Consider the following 24,004-nt stretch of genomic DNA (forward strand, 5'->3'; position numbering starts at 1 on the left):
TCCCTGGTCACTTGATACCGCCTACAACACAACATTAAGCGGCGATACACACAGACACGTCAGCCTTCTTTCTCTCAAATTGTTAAACATTTCTCTGGATAATTTTTCTGGCATAGTTTTTTTTTTATTGTGAATGTGGTAAACATGTCCTGAATGCGAACTAAGAGAATGAGAAGTGGGGAGGGGGGGGCAGTGTGGCGGGGGCAGGGAGGGAGGCAGGGGGAACGCAACCTGGCTTCTGCCCAAACAATTTCAAATCAAGCCACCGCTCGTTTGTTGTAAAGCCGAGAGGCGCCTGCAAATAAATTGCTTCGGCCTTGCAGTCGGCTGGGGCAGCCGTTCACACAATGACAGCCAGACGTGCGACGATTGACTGATTAAAATTGATTCTCACGCTCGGGAACACGTGCGCTGAATCACGGGTGTAAGAACCGATTATTCACGATTATATGAATTACGTCCCGATGTTTACCTCTACGCCAACGGTAGCAAGGAGGCACAAAGTTAGGAAAGGGAAAATTCGAGACGGACGCTGCACAACTGTGGCAGTCGAAATGAGACCGAAAATAATACATTCTTGAACTTAATCGTGATGTCATATCGCGACATTTCATCTCATTGCATGGTGGCAGGGGGAACACCGAATTGTTACGTGCCAAATGAAGATAGCCGCACAGATTAACAAGTAAAAAGGCCAACCTACCTGTATTATTGTGAATGCGGTAAACCAGGCAAGCTTGATTTAGGAAGAGTTTTGCACTGGGGTGTGTGGCCGTTTAACTTACAGTAAAATATTTTGCAAGTGGGAGGAAGGTGGGGAAAAAAGGCCACGCGTGGAGGTTTCGCATAAAATAATTCCGGATAGAAAGGTCAGCAACCCGCCTGCTTTCCTGCAATATGGGAGTCACGCACACGTCTTGAAAAATACCATATTAAGCCGTTCAAATGAAGAGTAATATTGCATAAGTACTGGTTGTCACTGGATGACCCAGGTCACCAATGCATAACAAACTTGCAGTCTCAACCAGTTCTCTCTTGTCACTACAGCGTGCAACAGCGGCGCAGTGGTTAGACCGCTGCGATATGAATCCGGCAACCTGAGGATTAAGGGAGATGGCGGTGCCTCTAGGCAGGCCTTCACCCAGCAGTGGACTGACCATAGCCGATGCCGAGGATGATGAATCATTTACTCCTACGACTGCAACGGCTGTAGCGTGACGACCCATAGGCTGTCGGCAAAGCGCTGGATCACAGCCAAAAGGAGAAAAATACGGAGAAGGGAAGGTGTGAGCGAGAAGGGGGAGCAAGAAACAAGGGAATGGCGGAGCGGCGAGATGGGAGGAAGCCGGGTGAAGAGGGAGCAAAGAACAGAATGCCTCGCTCTTGCGCGTGTGTGCTGGTACACGCTGTCCCACCGAGCTGCAGCGCCAACGCGCTTGCTATTTTTAGCAGCGCGCCGGCAGCCGCCGTCTGCCCAGTGCCAGATCTAGGGCTCTGGCTCCCCTCCCCCTTCCTTCATTCCGCCATGACAGAACTCGCCATCAAACCCCTCCCTATTGCCAAACCCCCCCGACCTCCACCGCCCCCTTTAAACCCACCCCTATTAACGCGCTGCCTCACTGTGCGGCACACAAGGTTCTCTTGTGCATGCTCACACCGCGACGCTTTTCTTACGTCTCCAAAAAGAAGAAAAAAACTAAAATAAAAATAAATCGTGAACACGACGCCAAAAGCGCGAGCAATTGCGCCTGGAGCCATCTGTGAAGATGGGTGTAAATTGCATCGTCTTGCGGGATTCACGGATTATTATTTTTCCGTGGAAAAACACAACAATAACATTCAGGTTCTGAATGGGGAAAGCACTCTCGAGTGCCAATATTTCTTCGGGAAGTCCCGTTACGTTGGGAAGTTTTGGCACCTGGGAGAAAAACTGCAGAAACCACAGAAAACCCATGCGTGCTAAAATAAAACACCTGAAAGATGGGTTTTGGCAATATACAAATGCATGCACCGCGTATACAAAACACTGCCAGCAATTAAGCAGATTACCACAATGTAGTTCCTCAGGAAATTGTGGTTTGCATGATGCTTAAAGACGGAGAGCTTTTTATACACAGTGTATGTTTTTTTGTGATTGAAAATTCCCGTTTTCCAGCCTGTGATAGTATTCTCATGCGATGGGTTCTCATCATCTACATATTTGTTATATTTTACTGAAAGATAGGAGTCAATACATTGACTCCCACTCTCCGAGATCCATAAGAGGTTTTTGGGTTAGATCGCGTAAATATAAATGTGTCATTAAACTCGCCGCCACCACCCAACACAGCCAATTAGTAAGGTTTATCAAGTAAACAAAACGTGCCAATTCGTTACTAGTACAGCACACCGGTGTGATGGAAAGTAAACCAACAACATTTAGAATTCGAGCACGACATTTCACCAGTCATTACAACCAACATCATCAGGCGACAGCCAGATGTGGAGAAATTTAACGACACATTTATATTTTACGCAATCTAACTCAAAAACCTCTATTATGGATAATATTTGTCGCGAAAGCCTACGTGTTATACGTACTCCCAAGGGATACGAAAAAAATGTGGAGCATGCAGGGCGATTTGGTCGATGGTAATAATTAGGTCAACACGATCAGGCTACTACTCTGTTAGAGCATTCAGTAACGATGGAGGGAAGATGAAAGATGTAAACAAAATGAGATGGTGGGATGGGAATGAGAAGATTCAGAGGCAAGAGATTGCAAAGAGTGCAATTAATTGGGGGGAGGCTTTTGCACAACATACAGATGGGCAGGTAGTGTCCTCGCCATGCATGCAAAATGCTAGCAGTGGAAATGTTCTAACGTTGAAGCAGTTTGCATATGCCCTGCAAGCACAACTTAAAATGCGTGCTTAAGGCGAAATCTGGAGAAGTCGGCTCTGATACCGACAAGCAAACACAGCCTCCTCTCTGGGGAGCTCATTGCTGCAAGATCTGTTCATGCTTCAGCTTCATATATATCTATTCTTTCTTATATTTACTCAATCTATATTTATGATTTGCCAGAGGTGTTGACACATTCATTGTAGTCACAATGCAACAAAAACAATTATTACAAACAGATTCAACTTCTGCATGAATGTAATTTTCAATCGCTCTATGATGAAGGGTGATTGCCTGAAACGTCACCTTGTTGACAAATGTTTAGTTTCTTGTCATCACGAAAACACAACTTTGTTTTTATCACAACAGCTTTTGGGTTTCAGGAAGTTCACAAAATTCCTCAGGGGAACTGGAATTCACGTAATTGTCATTGAAACCAGCACGAAATTAAGGGTGAAAAGAACTTAAGCTATTCAATGCAATCAATGGTTTTCTTGTGCCACATTCCCATGACCACTGGCTAGTAGGCTGGTGCAGTTGACAACATGGATATCATAAAAAAATGGGTCCGGCCTGTATTCCCACAGTAGCCTTAACAGGTCAGCCCAGCACCAACTGGGCTACATGGCTCACTTTAACCACACTGATTAGCTCTCGTTTATAAGGGAGATACCACGTGGTCACCAACGCCACCCTCACAACCAATCGTGACATGACGAGACCAAACGCAGAGACGGTGCTAATGGTCAGTAATGTTTTTGTAAAAAAAAAATCTTTACAAACAATCTAACCCAAGCATAAATTAAACTTTGTTAAACATTTGATAAAATGTAAAACATAATCATTACATTGGTGAGGGTTATTATTATTTTGCACTGAAATAGGAATCGCATCTTAAAGAGAGGGACCTTGCCTAAAGCATCTGGCAGTTGGTTCAAGCAAGCCTGACGCAATGTTGAAACCGGTCCAGAGCTTGCTTGTTTTGAATCGATGCTGCTGAAATTATGCACTCCAAGGCTGTGAGGCCGACGGTTGTGGAAAAATACATTAAAACAATTTATGTGGAGAGATATATAAGGAGTTGTATTGTCTGCTATTAAACGTACGGGGCAGAGTGCAAGGGTCTGAGTCCACAGAGGCGTGGACGGCTCATTAAGTGGCAGGGACAAACATTGACCCGCTTGTCTCTTCTTGAAATGGCCCAGCACGGTTCGAGCCTGCTTTCCCAATTGCTGTGATAACATGGCATGAGAAGCAATGCAGCCTTGACTATTATCCCTATCAGAGTAAATCCAAGAGCGGGCTATTTTTTGCACTTCGATTGCGCTATTGATTGCTGCCGTAGGTTTTAATTGGGTTCATAAGCTATTTTGTTTAGAATTCTTTGTACTTCAGCGTTGTTGAAATGTTAACTCCCTCACCTGGTATGAAGGAGCTCGTGGATTTCATCCCGACCATGACGGCCGTATATATTTGGAGGTTGCATGTTCTCTCCGTGGTCGTGCGAATTTTTCTCTGGGTCCTATGGTTTTTCCCCACCACATTTAGAATCATGCGTTTAGCGTATTTGGCTGCTTTAAATTTCCACAAGCCACTTCGTTGAGCTTTATTTGTGGCCAGGTCGCTTCTGAAAAAGCGCTATATAGTTCAGTGGGTTTAACCTGGTAAAATAAAACATAGTTTAGTAAGTTTCGTTTAAAAGGGATTTTGGACACAAAACGGATCGAAGCAGCTGCTGCCACCTATATTAAGAGCTGACAATCGATTTGACGGCAATTTACTCAAACGCGGCCGCGTTGTAAAAAAAGTTCAGTCCAAGACTGACTCTTGCGGGCAAACACTTCCCAACTTCTCAATTTTCTTGTGAGAAGCAGCAACAGCTTCCCTAATCGACAGCAGGGTCGCTACTGTTGCAGCCCCCGGCTAAACCCTGGACTTGGTTCTGACACCGTGCGGGACTCGGTTCTAACCCAGTGCAAACTGCGGGGCCACACACTGGGGTGGAGGCAAGCCCGAATACTTTCCACGGTTAGCGAAAGTGCTCTTGTAAAACCATGCAACTGCTGCGAGCCCGAGCTCTGCGCATTCCTGGAAAGCAGCTATAAATAGGCGGTGGCGATGATAATGGCGGCCATTAGACCTCCGCGAGCAACACGGCAGAGCAAACTTTTTCCAAAACCACAGTCCTATTTTTTTTCGCCGCTGCTGTCGAACGCGAGAAACAAAGAAACACGAGGAGCATAAAAGAAAGCCACGACCCCCGCTACGTCAAGCAAAGCAATGACCGAGAGTGTGTTCTACCCATCTGGCACTGCTCTTTATTCAATCCAGATCCTCAACATTTTTAAATGCCCAGTTTTCCCCAGGAATGATAAACCTCGTATTTCTCTTTGTCATTGGGGTTTAAAGGGCGCTACGGGGAGGAATGCAGCCCCTCCATGTTTCGTGGTACAAAAAAAATAAAAGAAACTGACCCAGATACTTCCACTTCTGGTTTTTTTTCCCTGTTTGTTTTTTTATTTAAACAAAGGTCGCCCCCGCAAGCATGGGCGTGGGGTTCACAGGTCAAAAGTTCAACCACAGCTAGCAGACAAACAAGGAGCTGAAGTCCGGCGTGGCATTTCACAAACACACGTTTAGCTGACTGTGCAGCGGCGTCGCGCGTCCTTGCAAACCTCCTCAAACATCAGCCTTTGTAAAGTTACACCGATCGCTGTCCGTGGCAACACGACGGAGCATCGGTTTTAAAAATTATAATTTCTGTTTTTGTCCGCAACTAGGGAAGGGGCGGTGGGGGTGGCGGAATGTACGGTTCAACCATAGACGCCAATAACAAGCAGCCGGGCGCGTGTTGCATTTTGCACGCTGCGTTTTCACCAAAACGCCCCTTTTCACGTTAAGCGCTCTCTGAGGCGATACAAACAGGACGATTATGAAACTACCGACGCAGAAACACAAGCTCTACATTCGACTACACCTTGCAGTTTAATCCACGTTGTTTTTCTCCAGTGCTCTGTTGAACAATGTTTTTTTCCACGAGGCATAATGGACACTGAGGGAGCGTCAACAAAAGGAAGGGTTTTTTTATTTTCATGACTGTGGGACAAGAGGCTGTGCGGCTACAACCAAAATGGCCCCGAGGGGGGTCTCGGTTTTGGGAGGGTGGGGGTGTGGGTGTGGGTGGGGGTGGGTGAGCGTGCGGGGAGGGGGCAGACAAGGGGTGGGCCTCCGACACACACAGGGGTACGACGTGAAGAGCCGCACGCACGCAGGCACTCGACAAACACCACCCTGGGATGCCACAGAGACCAGGACAAGAGGAAGGGGATGGGAAGAGGGCATCTGTGTTTACGGTTTTTGCCGTGGGAGTTGTTTGTGCTGTGTAACAATTCGTCCCTCCTGTCGCCACAGCGATTTTACAAAATATTGCTCTTTGGCGTTGCGATTCAATGCACGACTCAATTGGTTTTTTTCTCTAATTTTTACCAGGATCCTGGGATGACGTATTAATCAAAATTCTATTGTACAATTGTGATGCACTTTCTCGTGCTTCGAATGCACAGTTTTATCTTTGCATTTTTACAGTTGTGCCTGTATAGTTGTAGTCGCTCCATTGGCCTAAGTGCTAAATTAGCATATTATTTGCACTTGATTTGCATAAATCGTGAATAATGAATTTTCACATGAATGATTCAATACCTGTATCTTGAGCGTACGAACCAAAAAGCATCGTCACAACCATGCATGCACGAATGCTGCATTGTACAGAGGGGCTGGGTAAGTGAGTTAGCATGGAGGGAGAGAGGTGGGGCGGCTGCTGCGTTCAGGGAATGCTTCAGAATCTTGACAGGGGGCAGAAATAAACATTAAATTTTCCCTTAGGCATGGCGCATGGCGGGTGAGGCAGGGGTGCGGCAGGCAGAAGGGGAGGGAGGCAAAAGGAGAGGGAGGGAGTAGGGGAGGAGATGGTGGGGGAAGTCTGGCGGGGGAGGGGCGAGAGCACGGATGAGAGGAGGAGGGTCCCCTTGGGGTCGTCCATAATTACCATCATTTTCACGAGCTCACAAAGGCTATGCTGTGGAGGCAGGAGTGCAGGACGCCCCAGACATTTCTATAATCCGACCACGCGCAGAAAGAGATGACACGACCGACAACATTCTAACTAGCGGGCGGGAGGACAAGCAGGAGGAGCGGCGGCGGCGGCGAGTAGGCGGGTTCTCGGGAGGCGAGGAAAAGCTGACGCGGCGTCACGCTTTCACGACTCACCGGTGGGGAGGAAGAGCGTCTGGCCCTGCTTGAGGACGCACTTGTAGCACTTGTCCACCAGGTCACCGAAGAACACCTCGCTCTGGTTGGGCGATGAGCTCCAGCGCTCGTAGCGGGCCAGGTTGGCACTCGACGGCTTGATCAGGTAGAAGATCTTCTCGCCCTGCGCGCCGGGAGCCAATCGACAAATGAAAGCCCGTCAGCATGAAAAACCAGAAGGTTGGGTGGCTCAAAGCGCTGGTAGTCAGCATTAGGGATGTGCTCCAGGATTTCTAATTTATGGGAGGAAGTTCGGACGATTCACATATAATACTTTCTTTCTGACATCACGGGAAATGACATCACGTATTACATATATTCCATGATTTTCCAAACACAAGTGGTGTCTAATGACATCGGATGAGGTCACTTAGCGAACAAGTTCAATCATTATGTAACGTAAAGTATAAAATTAAAAAATCTGAATTTGTGAATAAAAATCTCAAATTATTAAATACAAAAGCCTGGCCAGCGTGTAAAAATTCATACCCCCACCAGAGATTTGATTAACGGATTTTTTTATTGGGCCAGTATTTCATAAATGTATAATAACCCACTCTGGTCATGAATCAGAAGAACAGCTGTTCACTTTCCACAATGTGACACTTGGCCACTAAGCCCAGTTTCCTATTACAAAACAATAACCAGTAAATTCAGAGCCATCTCTTGTTCCTCGAGGTGTAACGACTCGGCCCCAGCCACGCCGATTCCGTGACCTCTCCCGATCCCTTGGCCGCGATTCCTTTCAAGAATAAAAATCTTCGTCTCATTGTTACCATCTCGTTTGATTTGCCCGTGGCCCGACTGATACTACATGAGAAGAGTCCGCACCGCCGAGATACAGAGTTGAAATGCGGGTTTCAGCCACACATTATAAAAAAGCGAATTCAAGTGCAGCGGACTTGATTTTGTCTCAACTCGGTCGCCAACGATTGCACCCAAAATCAATCACGTTAAGTTTGTCACTTAATTCGGCTTACTACAGCTCCGAGGCTCAAACATATTAGTTTGAGTGCCACGAGACGAACATCTCGAAAGCAGGACACGGTGGGACAGGAAAGCACCCCAAGCGTAGACAGGAAACTACTGAATGGACCTCTTTAATAAGTATAAAAGTATAAAATCACTCACTCCCTAACGTAACGATTTAAATGCATATAGAATGTAAATGCACTCCCAAACAGAGAGCTCTATAACAAACAATTACAGGACTGACTGTATAAATTAGGCAATAGAGACGGTAAAAAGACACTACACATGAGACTGTACAGTGCAGTAAACATCAGGGGACGCTACAATTTCCGTGAAACTTTCAAATGTACATATTAGGGTACGATGCCGTTGACCCTACCGGAATATAATTTAGCTTCTGGCTGTCGGAATAAAAATCTTCATGAAAAAAACGTTCAAATATTGGTCAAGCAAGTTCTGGCATATCGTGAGAGATGGGACAGTGAAGGGACAACTTTACCAATTACTATGTAAAGAATTAACACTGCAGGCGTTGGCTCTTGCTGCAGCAAATCGCCCAAGAGGCATACACTGGGCCGGAGCTGGGACGATTAGGCCGAACCCTTACCTTGAGCAGATGGTACCACACGGAGGTGCCGCCAAAGTCGATGTGGAAGTCCGTGTAGCTGTCGCGCACGCCCATGAGGCAGTACTTCTGCACGTACGGCCGAGGGAATACCGCGTCCTCGGGCCAGTAGTTCTCCACCCATGAGAGCTTGTGTACAAGTTCGGGCGCTTTCACCAGATCCGACAGCCTGCGCGCGCGCGCGAACACACGCCGACAGCAGCAGCAGCAACCAAAAAACACAGATCTTTTATTTTTGTACAGAGTATACACACAATGTAACATGCATACTGGCCAAACATCCCAATTCTGTTAAAATACCTGCAAATTAATCAAATGGGATTACACGCAGTAACATTGCCCTCGACTGCATAAACTAGAAAGGACCCTCCTGAAAGTGGCTTGACTCGGTGAGGCTTTGCCGTGTAACCAAGCGGAATGATAATTGCCGTGTGTACGAGGGGGAGATACAGTGGCGCAATGGTTAGTACGCACCGCGCTACACACCGTGACCTGAGTTTGGTTCCTGGTAACGGCTAACATCAGTGACGAGTGACATCCGAACTGGTCCGCGGTACTCTCCCCTTAACCAACCCGCAATGATAAGTGTGAAGTATTGTCGAACAATCTCCATGGCTGACACGGCATGGGAAACGCGTTCATCCGGCAGTAGATTGACAAAGGGCAGTAAATTATAACATTGTTAGTTTGTCTGTCCAATGAGTTTACAACTCACTAATTGGAGGACAAGGCCAAACTTGAAAAAGCAGTGCCTACAGACCCAATGATGCCTCCTGGATAAGCAAATGACGCTGCTTTTGACGTGGAGACGCAGAAGAGGGGAGCACCTGGTGTCGGAGAACTCCAGGCTGATGATGTTGAGCACCTTCTGCCGCGACGTGCTGTTGTAATACTCGCAGAACTCCTTCATGGTCACCTTGAAATCCGCTTGCCGGTTCACGTCGATCACGTCAATCATCCGGTCCGAGCCTGCGCAACACGCAACGACGCACGGCACCAGTCAAGAGCGATCATCGGCTTATTCACCGACTCACTCAACAATTCACTTTCTTTACAACTCACTGAACGCCTGGAATCCAGCACTGTGGCGGCAAGGGTTGGTGGGATCACACATTTTATGAATCTCCCTTCCCATCGGTGTCAAGCCGCCATATGGCCGGCGCAACCAGGAGAAGGCGCAACAGATGTGGACTCCATCTGCTCCATCTGTATGGGATAGTGTGTTGCCCCCTTGCACATATGGGTTTTATCCAGGTGTTCTGGTCTTTTCCCACATGTAAAGACTCATATATAGAGGACTTGGGGGAGCCGGGGGTGTGAGGTGGCGGGTTTGGCGTCGGCTCTCTGCCTGGTTGCCTTCCTGCATGTCTGTGGTTGTTTGTGCCTCATAATCATTCTCTCTGAGGGTGTGCCAAGTGCAGTGTGTTACAAGTTGATATTATTAACCGATTCGCCAAATCTATTTCTCACTCATCCACTCACCCATATGCCATTGCTCTAAAACCCATGCCTTTCATCTCACCCCCGGGGTTCACTAACTGAAGTTTTTATGCTCATTATGCAGGCATAAATCCATGCAAGTACTAGTAAATTATGTTATCTTTTATGCGAATGATCCACTTACAATAATAAAAACAAAAGAGACAGAACATGATGAGACAAACAATACAAACGAGACCGTATAAACCAGAAGAAAATCAAACGAAGTCCAGAACCAAATCTTGACCCTGAATAGTGAATCATTGAATTGCTAGGAGGGCAGATGGGGGAGAATCATCATCGCATGTCTACTATCTTATGCAAACGTCCAAGGGTATCACTGGCTACGTCAAACATAGTCAAACATTTGATAACCAACCGCTAATAACACCCTCATCAAAGGCAACGTTAAACCAGCAGGCTGCACGCACACAAAGTCCAGACGCATGCACGTGTGCACAGGTGAGAGTCTAAGAGCCCCTCCTCCATCCTCACACACACCCTTTGACCAGCATGCGTGCTCAGGTGCATAAACGCTGGTTTAGTTTGTTGTGTTTAGTTTGTTGTCCTTGCCCACACCTCCGATTCGCATGGTTGGCTACATACGGTGGCCAAAGAAGTTCAACGTACATATATACACCCATGGTCAAAAATGCTAAATTAGAGGCACGCTCGGGGGCTCGGCCCCTTTTACACCATCACATCAGAAGCATACTGCTGCCGCTGCAGCCGTAAAGCACTTTATGAAGCTTAACACGTTAAGCAAATAATTAACTTCAAATAGTGCTCGACATTTACTACACCACAGCATGCACGAGAAGTTAAAAACATGTAGCCTATTCACAGATAGCCAAGTAAATGTTCAAAGATGAATGCTTATTTTTACTTAATTTGTTTGTATTTTCCCCCAATTGTACCCGTCAGATTTGTCACAACAGTGCAACCAAACGCAGTTGAAAACGCCCCAAAGAAGCAAATATCAGAGTGGAGATCCCTCCAAGGTGACCTCTGGTCAATACACCGTAGAGGGCACTTGCCAATCACACTGAAAATGAGAGTGAGGTTCGTGACGAGACCGATACTGTAATTCAGACAGCTAGACTTTAGCCAAAATAAATTCAGAATGAAACTCAATGTGATGAGGCTTTATTATAATTATCAGTCCGGTGACCGGGCTGAGATCATTGACTCACTACACTTGAGGAAGCTGCCTGGATGACAAGGACCTCACAGCAGTGCGAGCCCTGCACTCGGACCTCCGAGTCACCGGGTCAACCTCAAAGTTGAAAGTTGGAATGAAAATTTACTCCAGTTTTACAGAGACACCCTACACCCAGCTTGTACGGGGTTAAAGAGTGACATAGGCAAGGCATGGTCCTTCTCTCTACACTGCGGGCCCGGGGCTGCTCGTGGTTCTGCACTGAGTACCCATGAGAAATGAGAAGTATCCAGTGGACGGTGACACTGATTGTCAAAAAAATACTTTTCCTCTTTGCATTCAGCAGAAAAGTGCCTGAGGAAATAATGCCATTGCGAAGACTGACGTGTGGAAGCGGACATGCCATGTAGGAAAAAGCCCGTCACCACGGGTGCTGCGGGGTTGGGAGTGGAGGGTGCGCACATGTGGGCTGAAAAGGGAGAAAGGGAAGGAAGCTTCGGCAATGGGTGACAAAAACACGGCTGGGTCCGAGGTTCAACGGATCAAAGTCGAACACAGCACTGGAAAGCCAAACCACGCGCTGAGCCGACCGCCAACAAGAACATCCCTGATGCGCAGCAGCAGCTTTAGTGCGTGCAAGCATTACAGGTTTAGTGTGCTATCCATAACAGAGGCTCTAAGTGTTATAACACTTGTACAATTTCTCCTCGTGTCAACCCACGCTGGACGAAGGTCTTCCTGCTCTCGGACGCCTATGGGGATTATTTGACTACACTTTACCACGCTAGTCAGTGTGGGTTGGTAGAGAGGGGCGGGGTCCAGGCCTGGTTCAGAATTCACTAGCCACTTATGTTAGTCGTAGCCAGGAACCGAACTCAGGTTGCAGGGTTCACGGTGCAGCACACGAACCAAAGCACCGCTGGTTCCAACCTGAGAGATACTTAGAAAATGTAAGAACTTCAGTAAACAACCTTGAAAATGATATCAAGTTTAAGGTTGGAGCATTTTCCTGTTCAAACAAGAACAAAGCAGCAGCCATGCCTGTGCTGCAATCCTGAGTTTGTGGGTGGAAATATTACATTTTTCACTGATAGGCAGGCGTGAGTCTATCTATAGGAAAAAATCGCTATTGATTACCCAAAAAGTGGGGGTGATTTTATCAGCCCTTGACCAGGAGCTGAACTCCGCGCACTCACCTATGCGAGTTGCGTGTCCCAAACCACCTCGTGCCGCTCGGCAACAGTAAACGAGGAAGTGATAAAACTCAAGTCTGACTTGTAAAAGAAATAGGCACACGTTCTCAATGGGTTATCACCTGGTTAAATAAAGGACAATAGCCCAATGGCAAGAGAAATGGCAGGCAGGTGTGTGAACAGCAAGATAGCGTTTGACGTTCAATGAAGGTAAATAAGAGGACATCTATCGGTTGCTAGCAGACGGACGAACTTGAGGGGGGGGGTGGGCAGGGAGGGACGAGAGCGTACCAACATAGCGTTCCACGTCGGACACCGTGAACGAAGGGGGTGGCACAGTCATGCCAAGTCCATCCTTCTTGCTCACAATGATGGGCGACGTGAATCCGTTCTCGATGATGTAGTCCGCCGTCAGCTGGCTCCCCGGCATCCTCCGCACCACCTCCTCGGCGCTGCATAAAAGCAATTGCGGCAACCGCGCAGGGAAATTATCACCGCAATTGGCAATGGCACGGGGATCCGCAGCAGATCACCAAAATCGGCAACGGTGACTGCTACTTTCACCAAGACCATCGCACATCGGTGTTCAGCACTTGCGGTAAGCCAGGTTTCCAGTTGGCTGTCGACAGGTAATCATAATTAGGAGCTACATCACTCACCACAACCGTTAAAATGGTTTTAACCAGTATTTTTCATCATCACTACTACCCTCACCACTACCACTATTACCATAACAATCATTACTACCACCACCACCATCACACTTACCATGACAAGCACCATCACACACCTGCAGCAATGACCTTCACCATTACCATGTTCGCCCTCACTATTATTCCACAGCTATCGCTGCAACAATTATCACCCCCTTTAATATTGCAATCCTATCGTGGACTCGATTTAACCCAAATTGGGACAAGACCTCTTGTGTATTCGTGTTCGTCCATTATGATCTAATGAACCATCTGTAATTAGCGCTCTACTGGAGGCAATTAGCACTTGCCGCTTGGAGCGCCGACGTCGCGCGGTCGTCAGAAGTGGCTACGCGGAATTCATTTCCCCTTTTAATTACGAGCGACGGCGCGCTCACCCATGATCCTAAGCTACTTTAACTAAACAAAAATTTACTCTTGATGGGATTGGGAGGTATTTTGGATTTGCGAGCCACCTTTGGATTAGTTCGTGTCTACTAACAAAACTCACAATTCACTCTCGTCATCACCGTCGCCAAAGCCAACACCACCACCAGTTTTAATTTACTCCCAGCTATTCCAACAAGTAGGCGTCACGGAGATTAACAGCGGCTGATTGGTACACTGCTTTAAACGCAAAAGCACGTCACCTTGCGACCTATTCGAACAGCAATTGGGTTTGAGTGCTAAAGCCACGCCGATTTAAAACTTCAACTGCTTTTCACCGGCTGAACAATGATCCAAGCCAAAAAAAATTCGACATGGTCTTTCAGCGATGTCGATTTGAAAACATTTTGAGATTCAGAAGTGGACGGGTAGCTCAAGGGTCACAGCACTGCGCTGGCACCAGAGATCCTAGGTACAAACCTGAGTTTCAGCTACAAGATTCTCAAGTGTAATGAGTTTCTGGTCTCTGCAATGTTTGCATAAAATAAACATTAATCATTCAATTCGATTATTTGCTTTATTTGGCATTTAACAGCAGTGAGCATTAAACAAATTACTCTTGATGGATATCCAACAAAACACATTGCATGGTGCATATGTAAGGCATGCCCCTCTAGTGCGGATAAAGAGGCCTACTGAAGTCAACTCTTCCTAGAGGACCCTTACCAGACAAAACGATATCTTGCTCACTGCGAGAATTTCAAATGGAATATTCATCCACTTGTGGCATGACACCGACACTATAAAATAACATATAATTGGTGGGGGGGGGGGGGGGGGGGGAAGCCAAAACGTATTTTACAGAATACGCTCATGTAAAATAACCCTTGTTCGTTTGGCAGTCGGTTGGTGAACGGGTCAAAGATTCATTAGCAAATGAAACCAAAAGTTGCTCAAACTGCCCTTGGCTCAATTCCATGCGTTAACTAGCAGAGACGGCACGTTTCAACGACGCAGAAATGTCAATGTGCTCCCCTTTCTCTCACTGAAATAAAGCCGAGGGTTGTCGGCAGAGCTGCAAATTTCGGCTGGAATATTGAATGTCTGCCGACTCATTAGCGCTGGGATCACCGCTCCCAGCCGCCTCCCACCACCCCCTACCACCACCTCCCCCAAGCCTCTCACCTGGGAAACGAGCGGCCCTGGAGCTTTTTAACGAAGACGGGCGTGCCGGTCTGCACAGGCTTCCCGGTGGCGCCGCCCTCAGTGTAGTCATGGCGGTGCCAATTCTTGCGCTTTTTCACTGCGAGCGCACACGCAAACACACGCACACAGACGGGGCATTGAAAGGGGGCGAAGGGAGAAAAAAAAAATTAAGACGTATTAAAAAAAAAACACAAGCAACAAAGAATTTATTTTTGTGGAAACTTGAATCGGCTCGGCTCGACTCGCCGAGGGGACAATTGTAAGAGCCCCCGTCGAGACCCGTGAATTTAAAAACCTCTCTAGGCAAATGTCACTCAACGCTTTACATTTTTTCAGATTTTTTAAAGCCCAAAAATATATCACCAGCATAATCAAGTGTGGGCAAATTACCCTAACGCCACCGTGGTGGGGGGGGGGGGGGGGGGGGGGGGGGCACTCCTGGCTCAGCACCATGGCTACAGCAAGAGATGCAACAGCACGGGGAGGACAATCTGCAGCTCATCGTAATTTCTATTGGTCTCGTTTTCCTGGGTTTAAAACCTAGATTCAAACCCTAGGATCTTAGCAGTGCCTCCCCAACTGACGATCTATCAAGAGACCCAAACTTAACACTTAAAATAACCCAAGTATAATGTGTCACCAAGCAATCACTAAACTGATAAAATCGTTACCAAAGCACACAGACTTGATGTTTACCTGCATTGTTACATTTGCTGTGTAATTGTCAGCATTTTTTACAACTATCAGCATGTAAAATTACTATTTTAGAAATATATTGCAATTTTCAGCCACTTTTACGCAATGCTCAAATTTCTTACAAGGAAACGTATCACAGTAAAGGTCTCAAACTTTAAAAACTAAACAAGCCGTTTCAAACATTGGCCACAACACTGGTAAGTAAAAAACAACCCTGCTATGAATTCAACCAACCGAACTACGGGAGGAAACCAAGCATCTCATTTTTCAACGTTGGTAGAACCGCCATGGGTGGCGGGTTCCACTGGGCTGTCTCTGTTAACGTGTTCACATGGGAGGTCATCATAGAACGATGTTTACAAAAGCTCCGTTTAAACCCAAAGGCCAGCGCGGTGGGCGTTCTCGTGGCGTTAGAGCAATTGTGCGTACATGGTAAAAATCCCACGGTGAAAGTCCAACGTAGGCAGGCTTGGTGGACAACTAAACGATTGCAATCGCTCATGGCAGACACGACATTGATCCAGCACTTTTCGAGGTGAAGTATTCTAGATCACACAGAATTGAGTGCCATTCCTCTCTTTGTGTCTCAGCGTAATATAGACCTCTCCACGCTGATTTGCGCAGTTTTCAGCTCGTTCCATTTTATTTTGTCAGTGTCCGTATTTCTGATCCGTCGTAGCAGGTAATAGGCAATGATTGAAAACTATTATTTAAAATTTAACGTTCCTTATCATTGCAAAGTTCAGTTTTACAATACTTGTATTTGGATAATGCACACATGATTCCTTGTAAAAAGGTTTCAGTTTTGTTGCCAGAAAAAAAGGGGAAAAACCCTATTATTATATTTTGATACTGGCAAAGGTCTAATAATATACACTCCAACCTGTTCGTATTTCTCTCTTTCATTTTGTTCTCAGTGCACCTTCAATAATTGCCCTTAGTACACATACTCCAACGTATTTTGCAGTTGTGTCCCTCCAACAAATGTCTCCATGCGTATAACTTGCTGTACTTTATTTTTGTTTTGTTCAAATATATCCTGTGCCAACTTTTGCAGCCTTACTTACAGAACGAATCAAGATGGTACAAACAAGACTGCATGTAGAGTACAGACATGAACAGGCAGTGGAAAACCAAGTATAAAGCACAGTATAAATGAAAGAGTGAAAATGAGGTGGTATAAACGAGACCAAGAGACATTACAAACGAGACAGAACGTACAGAGTAGGGACAAAACAAGGATGGAGACTAAATCTGTCAGTACAAATAAGATGGGACGGATCGTGCAAACGAAACAGTACAAGTCAGACAATACAAACGAGAGACAATAAATGACGTAACAAGCAACGAGACGGATTGTCCACATGTGAGACACAAAAGATGAGCCATACTGCACCAACAAGAAAGACACTAACACCAATGACACAACACAAGTGAGACAAAAGAACAACACGCTCTTGAATTGACTCATCCATCCAATGCATGACGATTCATCGAATCTCTGTCGGTGATGAGGTGGGGGGGGTGGCCGTGCGGTGAACCAAACCGCTCCACGTCTAGCGAACCACCCCGGGACATTGCCAAGCTCAACCGCGAATCTTAACCGTGGCGAGACGTGGAGGGAAGCAGAACAAGCAGACGAGTCGGCCGCCGCCGCCGCCACCGGGCGGACGTGCAGGCAGGCGCCGTCCGGCGCAACTTACTGAGCGAGCTCCCATGGGTCTTGGCGCAGTTAGGGCAGTGGTAGAGGTCGATGTCGACTGCCTGGTGCTCCTCCACCCCCACACAGCTGCCAGGGGGAAAGGAAGGAGGGGAAGACGGGGTGGGTGGGGGTAGAGGAGGTGGCCGGGTCGGGGTCCGGGCGAGAGGAAGTGGGCGGGAGAGGCAGGGCACGGAGAAGTGGGGGGGGGCGTCGGGTCGTGGGTGGAAGGAGTGGGAAGGGAGGGTCGGGTGGCACACACAACACACACACATTTGTTACTGAACATGTGGATTAGAAGGAAGTCGCAAGGACAGAAGGAAGGGCAGCGTGCAGACGCCGCCAACGCGCTGACACAAAGCGCGCTTAAATGTGGGACAGGAAATCTACGGGTCGGCCGTCGAGCGTCAGGGCGAGAAGTAGCAGCGCTTTCGCCGGCGCTGAAAATGCATTTTGCGGGGCCCTTTGTCTTTCCATTGTGAGTCGGCGTGAGCTCGCAGGATGCCTGAATCACTGGCAAGCGTCGCCATGGCGACTGCCAAAAACTCTCATCAACAAGGGTCGTGCATAAAAACTTTCCTTACGCGTGCCGATTGCATAATACCCACGGCCGGGAGACCACTACTCATGGGAACACACGAGAGCAGAAGGGGGACTCCCCCCCCCCCTCCCACACTACCTCGACAGAATGAGAACGTAGGAATCTCTCAAACACAAAGATTCCCTGTGCAGCCCCAAGACTGTGGTGTTACCAAGCGCATATGAAGGCCTGAATAACGCACGAGCGGTGTTGTGGCCAACACCATCCCCAACCACCTTTATCTCACCACGTTGTTATTTAAGGTTAAGATCATTTATGGGAGGTCCAGGACCAGATCACACATTCACCCCTTATATTAGCCGTGGTTGGGACTCGACCTCCTGAGAAAACCAAACACAAAAACCACCAACCTTTGCAAAGACACCGATAACCACTAAGTGGTGGTGACGTCACAATGGTGCCTGTGCCAGGCTAGGTGCACAGGTCACTTTGATTGGCGCCCATAGTTTGCCAGAAGGTTATAGGGACAGGCCCAGGTGTAACTAAAATGGTCAGGTTACCATTCACAGAGTTGAGGTCAATGGGCTTCACAAGAAAAAAAACTGACTGACTCACCTCTTTCATTATTAACAATGCCTTATATGATGATATAAGTGGGCTAACGTTTCAGGCAACGACCCTTTTTCCAAGCACCACAAGTACAGCACTGCCAATGCGGTCTGTTAATTTTTCATTTGAACTTGAGACCCACATGTTATGGGTTAACAGAGCAGGGTAACTGGCAGCTCCTGTTTTGTGGAAACAAAGACGGAGATCCATCGTTTAAGCTTACAAGGGGGAGGCGGGCTGTTCAAGAGCACCTAACCTTTGTCTCCCCAGTGGCGATGTTTACACAGCGCACCAGGTACTCATTTAAGGCTGAGTCTATAGAGGAGGCTCAGGACTGGTTCAAATCATTGTCATTGGTGTTGGTCGCGAGAGTTTGTAGCGCAGTGCTCTAACCGTTGCACTACCGCTCCCAAGACTCGCAACATTTCACTCAGATAAATTCACTCAGACAGTAACTGACACACACACACAAGATGAAAAATAATGTCCCACGATCACACACCGTCACAAGCACATTTTCACATCCACACACTCCGTGACACACACACACAATCACAGTGTCACATGCACAGTCGCACGTCGAGGTCACACTGGGATGCTTTAACCGCGCATTGTGCGTTGTGACATTTTTCGCGGTGCGAGTCACTCGACTCGCGGTCAAAACCCACGCGCGTGCGCGGGACAAGCCCCCTTTTTCTCTTTCGCCATCCTCCCGGTCGCGTGAAAGGAAAGCACTCGCGTGCGTAATAAGGGGGCATGGCGGTGATACATATATATTAATACGTATTCATCATCGCTTGCTGCCTATCAACGTCGTTCTGATGACGACGATCCGCGAGGGAAGAGGCTAAGGAAGAAAAGGAGAGGTGTGGGGGGTGGGGGCTTTTGGCTGAACGCCCCCCCCCCCGCTGCCACGCACGACACAACCCGAGAAAGTAAACATCGCCAGCTTTGTCGTGCAATACGCGGCTACCGTCAACGGCCGGGGACGCGAGCAGGCAGAGCGAGGGAGAGATGAACACGAGACGAGGCACAGGAAGTGCAGGGACGGATGAACAAGAGAGGAGGTAGATGGAGATAGGAGGTTGAGGGACGGACGAAGGGAGGAGGTAAGAGGAAGGAGAGAACGAGGGAGAAGCTACAGGGAGATACGAGGAAGAGGGAGAGATGAAGAGATTAGGTGGAAGATGAGGAGGGTGAGATTAACAGAGGGGGTATGAGGATGGATGAAGAGGCAGTAACAGGAAGAGGGAGGAAAGAGGAGAGGAGGTGGAGGAAGAGGGGGGGACGCAGACACAGAAAATGAGGTGGGCGAGGAGGAATTATAAGAGGGAAAAATAGGAGATAATAGAGGAACGGTATAAGAAAAGTGCATGAGACATTGATGGGAAGGGGGTAGAGGATGAGGAGAGGAAACGAAGTGGATGAGAAGATGTAGAGGAGGAGCAATAGGAGAGAACAGGGAGGAGAAACGGCAATGGAAGTCTGTATTGTGCCTTGACGCAAGGAGAAAGACGACAAAAGAGGTGGGATGAAGGTAGAATTAATTATGTTAGATGAGGCGAATAACTACGAAGAGGTAATACTGTTGAGAAAGAGGGTGAGCACATGAACGATGAGGAATGAGGATGTGAACGATGAGGAATGAGGATGTGAATAAGGATGTAAAATACGAATAGGGATATGAATGAAGTTGAATATGAAGGCATGAATGAGAAATTGAAATGATGAAGTGAATGAGATGGCGGTGCAGGATGTTATCTATGAATATGATAAAGTAGATGACGATGTAATAAATAATGATTTTTTTTTTTACACAATTTGATTGGAGATCAGTGAATGATGATGTCGTTCAATAACATGATCGCAGATGATGTGCATGTGGAGTTCACGATGATGTGGAGGACATGAATACGAATGATGGCTATGGATGAAGGCCGGGAATTATGACTTGAATACTAATAATGAGGGTGTCAACGATTAAGATGAGGATATTCATTACATCAACAATCATGTAAATTGTGTTATGTAAATGTTGATGATCTAAATGATAACGTAAGATATTGACAGGGATGTATATCATTATGCTGTGAATGATATAACGAGGATGCGAATGACAACAATAATGTTGAATAACTACGTTGTAAATTATGAGGATGTTAAAAGATTTGAACACGGATGTGAACGGTGATTACGATTAGGATGATAATCACGACGTCGATGAAGACAATACTGGAAACAATGTGAACGTGACGATGTGGATTATGCGAATGACGATTATGTAAATGCCGTGAATGATCTGGACCATGACGACGTGGAGCGACGAGGACAAATGACGACGCGAACGACGAGGGCCGTGGATTGTGGCTCACGAGGACGCCAACGATGTGGTCCGGATGACGATTTTGTGAAGCGGTGGGAATAATGGGAGCGACGCTGACGACATGCATTATGCGATTGAAGGTAAATGCCGCGAACAGTCGATGCGAACCGCGGGCGTTGCGAAACGTCGCGTAATTACGCGAATGATAACGATGCCACCGATTGAGGGCGAAATGATGCGAGCGCGACGCTACGAGCTTGGTAAGGAATGACAATGAAGAGGTGTGTACAACAAAAAACGATGATGACGGCGGCGACTTAACAGGCGGCGCGTGGTTAGGCACCACGGGCCGCCATGGACACTTTTAAGTCACACACGCACACCCACCGCTCCGGCCTCCATCCCTCCCCTCCATCCCCCAACCACATCGACGACACTGTCCCCCCCCCCCTCACGGCACACACCGGCGGGCACTCAACGCGCACACTCACAAAACAATCTCCTCCTCCTCTCTCGCTCTTCCAGAAACCGCCCCCGAACAATACACACAACCGTTCCCTGTGCCAGCGGCGAAAGTTACAGGGAGGACGATGAGAGGGGGAATGATGGGTGGGTGGGTGGTGGAAGAGCTTGAATGTGCAGTTATGGAAATATAAAAAAAACGAAAAGGTTACGGCCAAAAAGGCACCGCCGGCTGATTCAGGAGGCGATCCCTTTAAACGTCTTTTGTTTTGATCGACGGCTGCGCGGCTGCGTCCCCCCCCCCCATGTCATTTTACGAGTTGGCTGCTCGCCCGGAAAGACCACTATTTTTTCCCTCCTCCTCGTCCTCCTCTTCTCGTAGTCTCTCCACGAGAACGAGTCACTCACGAATTTACTTGGCTGTAAACTCGGTCACCCTGACCCCCCCCCCTACCCAACGCCTTTAACTCCTCCACCGGGCCCAGCACTGACTACGATCTCAGTTGACCGGGGGTATCAAGACAGCAGCGCCGACGAAATACAGATACGGAGGGTGATACTAGGGTGGCAGCGCGAGAGATATGGAGACAGGAACGACGAAGCGACAGAGATGGGGAGACGGGGAAATACTTGGCGAGAAGAAACGTGGGGGTGAGAGACGCAGCGAGAGACGTGGGGAGAGAACGAAGCGAGATGGGGAGACGGATCGAAACGAGACGGAGACAGATCGAAACGAGGCGGAGACAGATCGAAACGAGACGGAGACAGATCGAAACGAGACGGAGACCGGGGGAGACACGGCGCGAGAGACGGTAATACAGATCGAAAGGGGGAGACAAAAACAACGCAGGGGAGACAACGTAACACGGAGCGAGATCGACGAGGGAAACCCTGACGCACAAGTCAACCCGGTTCACTCGCTCCCCGAATCAACAACCACCGCATCGAAACAACTGCTTACAACCCACAGCCAAAAGAACTAGCGCTACCGAGCCAGCTCGCTCTCCATCACCAAACCAACAACACCGCTCCGACCACCGACACACTACATAGCCATCAACAAGCCAGCCGAATCGCTCACGATCCCCTTCTCGCAAACCACTCCGCCATCTGACACCACCGCAACCACCACAGCTACCGGCCGCCGCCAGCGAACAACGCCGAGGACAAGAGCCCCCCCCCATCCCCCACCACCACAACACGGACGCAGCCGGACACGAGACACCGAGGCGAACGAACCCACGAGAGCCGAAACAACAATAAAAGGAGGGCCGCCCGCACCTGCCGTGGAACCAGTCCTTGCACACGTCGCACTCGATCATGAAGCGGGTCACGTCATAGGGCAGGCGGCACACGCAGTACACGGCCGCCATGTCGCGGGCCGCTCGCTTCGCGTCGCCCACCACCACCACCGCCGCCGCCGCCTCCTCGTCCTCAGCCGCCGCCGCCAGCGCTGCCACCGCCGCGTCCCCCCTCTCGTCCGTCCGCCTCCCTCCCCTGAGCGCCTCTGTCTCGCCGCCTCCACATTCCCTACAGTTAACGCGCGCGGCTAGCCCGCCTCGGCCAATGGGCGGCGACGGTGCGGCCACCACGTGCGCGTCGACGGTCAATCGCGCGAGACGCCGCGCGCGTGCGGCGTGGGAAATGTGATGGCGGGGCGGGCCCAGTGGCGCGCGTTTCGCCGGCCGCCTCATTCGCGCTTCTCTTTATGACCGCGCGGCGCACGCATCTCGACGTCTCTCGCGGGGCAACGAAGCCAAATAAAAATGCCCGGGGGCCACCGCCATCGTGCCGCGGGGCCACCCGACGCTGGTGGACGCCGCGGAAGCTTAGATTTTGGCTCCTTATTATTCGTATTTTCTATCGCGAATATTCACTGTCGAAGGTGAACGCTAACGGCCGTGTTCGCCCGCTGCAGATTCGCAAAGCCGGGGGCGGCTGGCCCGGTGACGTCATTGTCGTGTGTTTAAAGCCCCCCCCCATACCCCCCCCCCTCTCAGCCCCTCCCCATGTCACCCACGCCAGTTCAGACTGGGCTCGGAAATTCCTGGCAGGATATGACCACGCGTCGGCATAACGTGACCAGCGGCGTCGGCTGGGTTTAACAAGTTAATCACACGGGCCAGCTAATAAATTAATTAATTGGCGGGCTCTTAATCGACACTGGGAAATAGAGGCGAACCCCCGTGCCCTTTGCGGGTCGCGAAACGTGGTAAATTTACGCTAAATGCCAGATCCGGGAACGACGCGGTGGACAGAGAGAGACTTTGGCCGGTCACTCGCGTTCTTGGAACCGTGACAATATTTACCGGCCGTAGAACGAATCATTTGATGTAAATCGTACATTACCGAATTCCCCTGATTACATCGCACCGAAAAGAAAACCTTGTGCCGTATGTCAATGAAGTTATGCACGCCTTGTCACGTACACAACACACACACACCTCGCTACTTGATTGCGACACCCACTACACTTTTACTTTTTAACGTACAAGGGATAGGGGAAAGTGCGTCATAATCCAGAGAACACGGTATCATTTATACAAATTCATAAAACGCAAATTCAGGTTGCCCGTTGTGTTCCGATTCACAGAGGGTGGCAAATTGATCTGAACATGACAATTGGATCTGTTCACTCCTGCCCACCTCCCGTAATAAACACCAACTCACACTGACCAGGGCACGGTGAAGCATGGTCAAACAACCCCCACGACCAACACGGCGTGAGGAAGGCCTTAATCCAATAATGTGTTTACCACGGGGCTTCAGATTA

General features: G+C 48.5%; 1 protein-coding gene across 3 annotated transcripts in view; it reads right to left on the reverse strand.

The window, feature by feature from the left end:
* The window catches only part of LOC133355410 (uncharacterized), a 76,909-nt gene that overhangs the window by 36,760 nt on the left and 16,145 nt on the right, over positions 1–24,004 (reverse strand). For 2 of the 3 annotated variants that reach the window (XM_061572691.1, XM_061572690.1), the window contains exons 1-7: positions 22,513–23,131; positions 17,301–17,386; positions 14,881–14,998; positions 12,908–13,068; positions 9,613–9,754; positions 8,768–8,954; positions 7,150–7,312 (exon numbers count right to left, since the gene is read on the reverse strand). In XM_061572691.1, the coding sequence (XP_061428675.1) occupies positions 7,150–7,312; positions 8,768–8,954; positions 9,613–9,754; positions 12,908–13,068; positions 14,881–14,998; positions 17,301–17,386; positions 22,513–22,925 (1,270 nt within the window). In that variant the 5' untranslated portion in view covers positions 22,926–23,131. Of the gene's footprint in view, positions 1–7,149; positions 7,313–8,767; positions 8,955–9,612; positions 9,755–12,907; positions 13,069–14,880; positions 14,999–17,300; positions 17,387–22,512; positions 23,132–24,004 lie in introns of those variants that run through there. The other variant, XM_061572692.1, reaches the window with a different exon arrangement.

The sequence above is a fragment of the Lethenteron reissneri genome, chromosome 51 (assembly GCF_015708825.2).
Source record: "Lethenteron reissneri isolate LAM-NWPU_2019-01 chromosome 51, ASM1570882v1, whole genome shotgun sequence".
NCBI lineage: Eukaryota > Metazoa > Chordata > Hyperoartia > Petromyzontiformes > Petromyzontidae > Lethenteron > Lethenteron reissneri.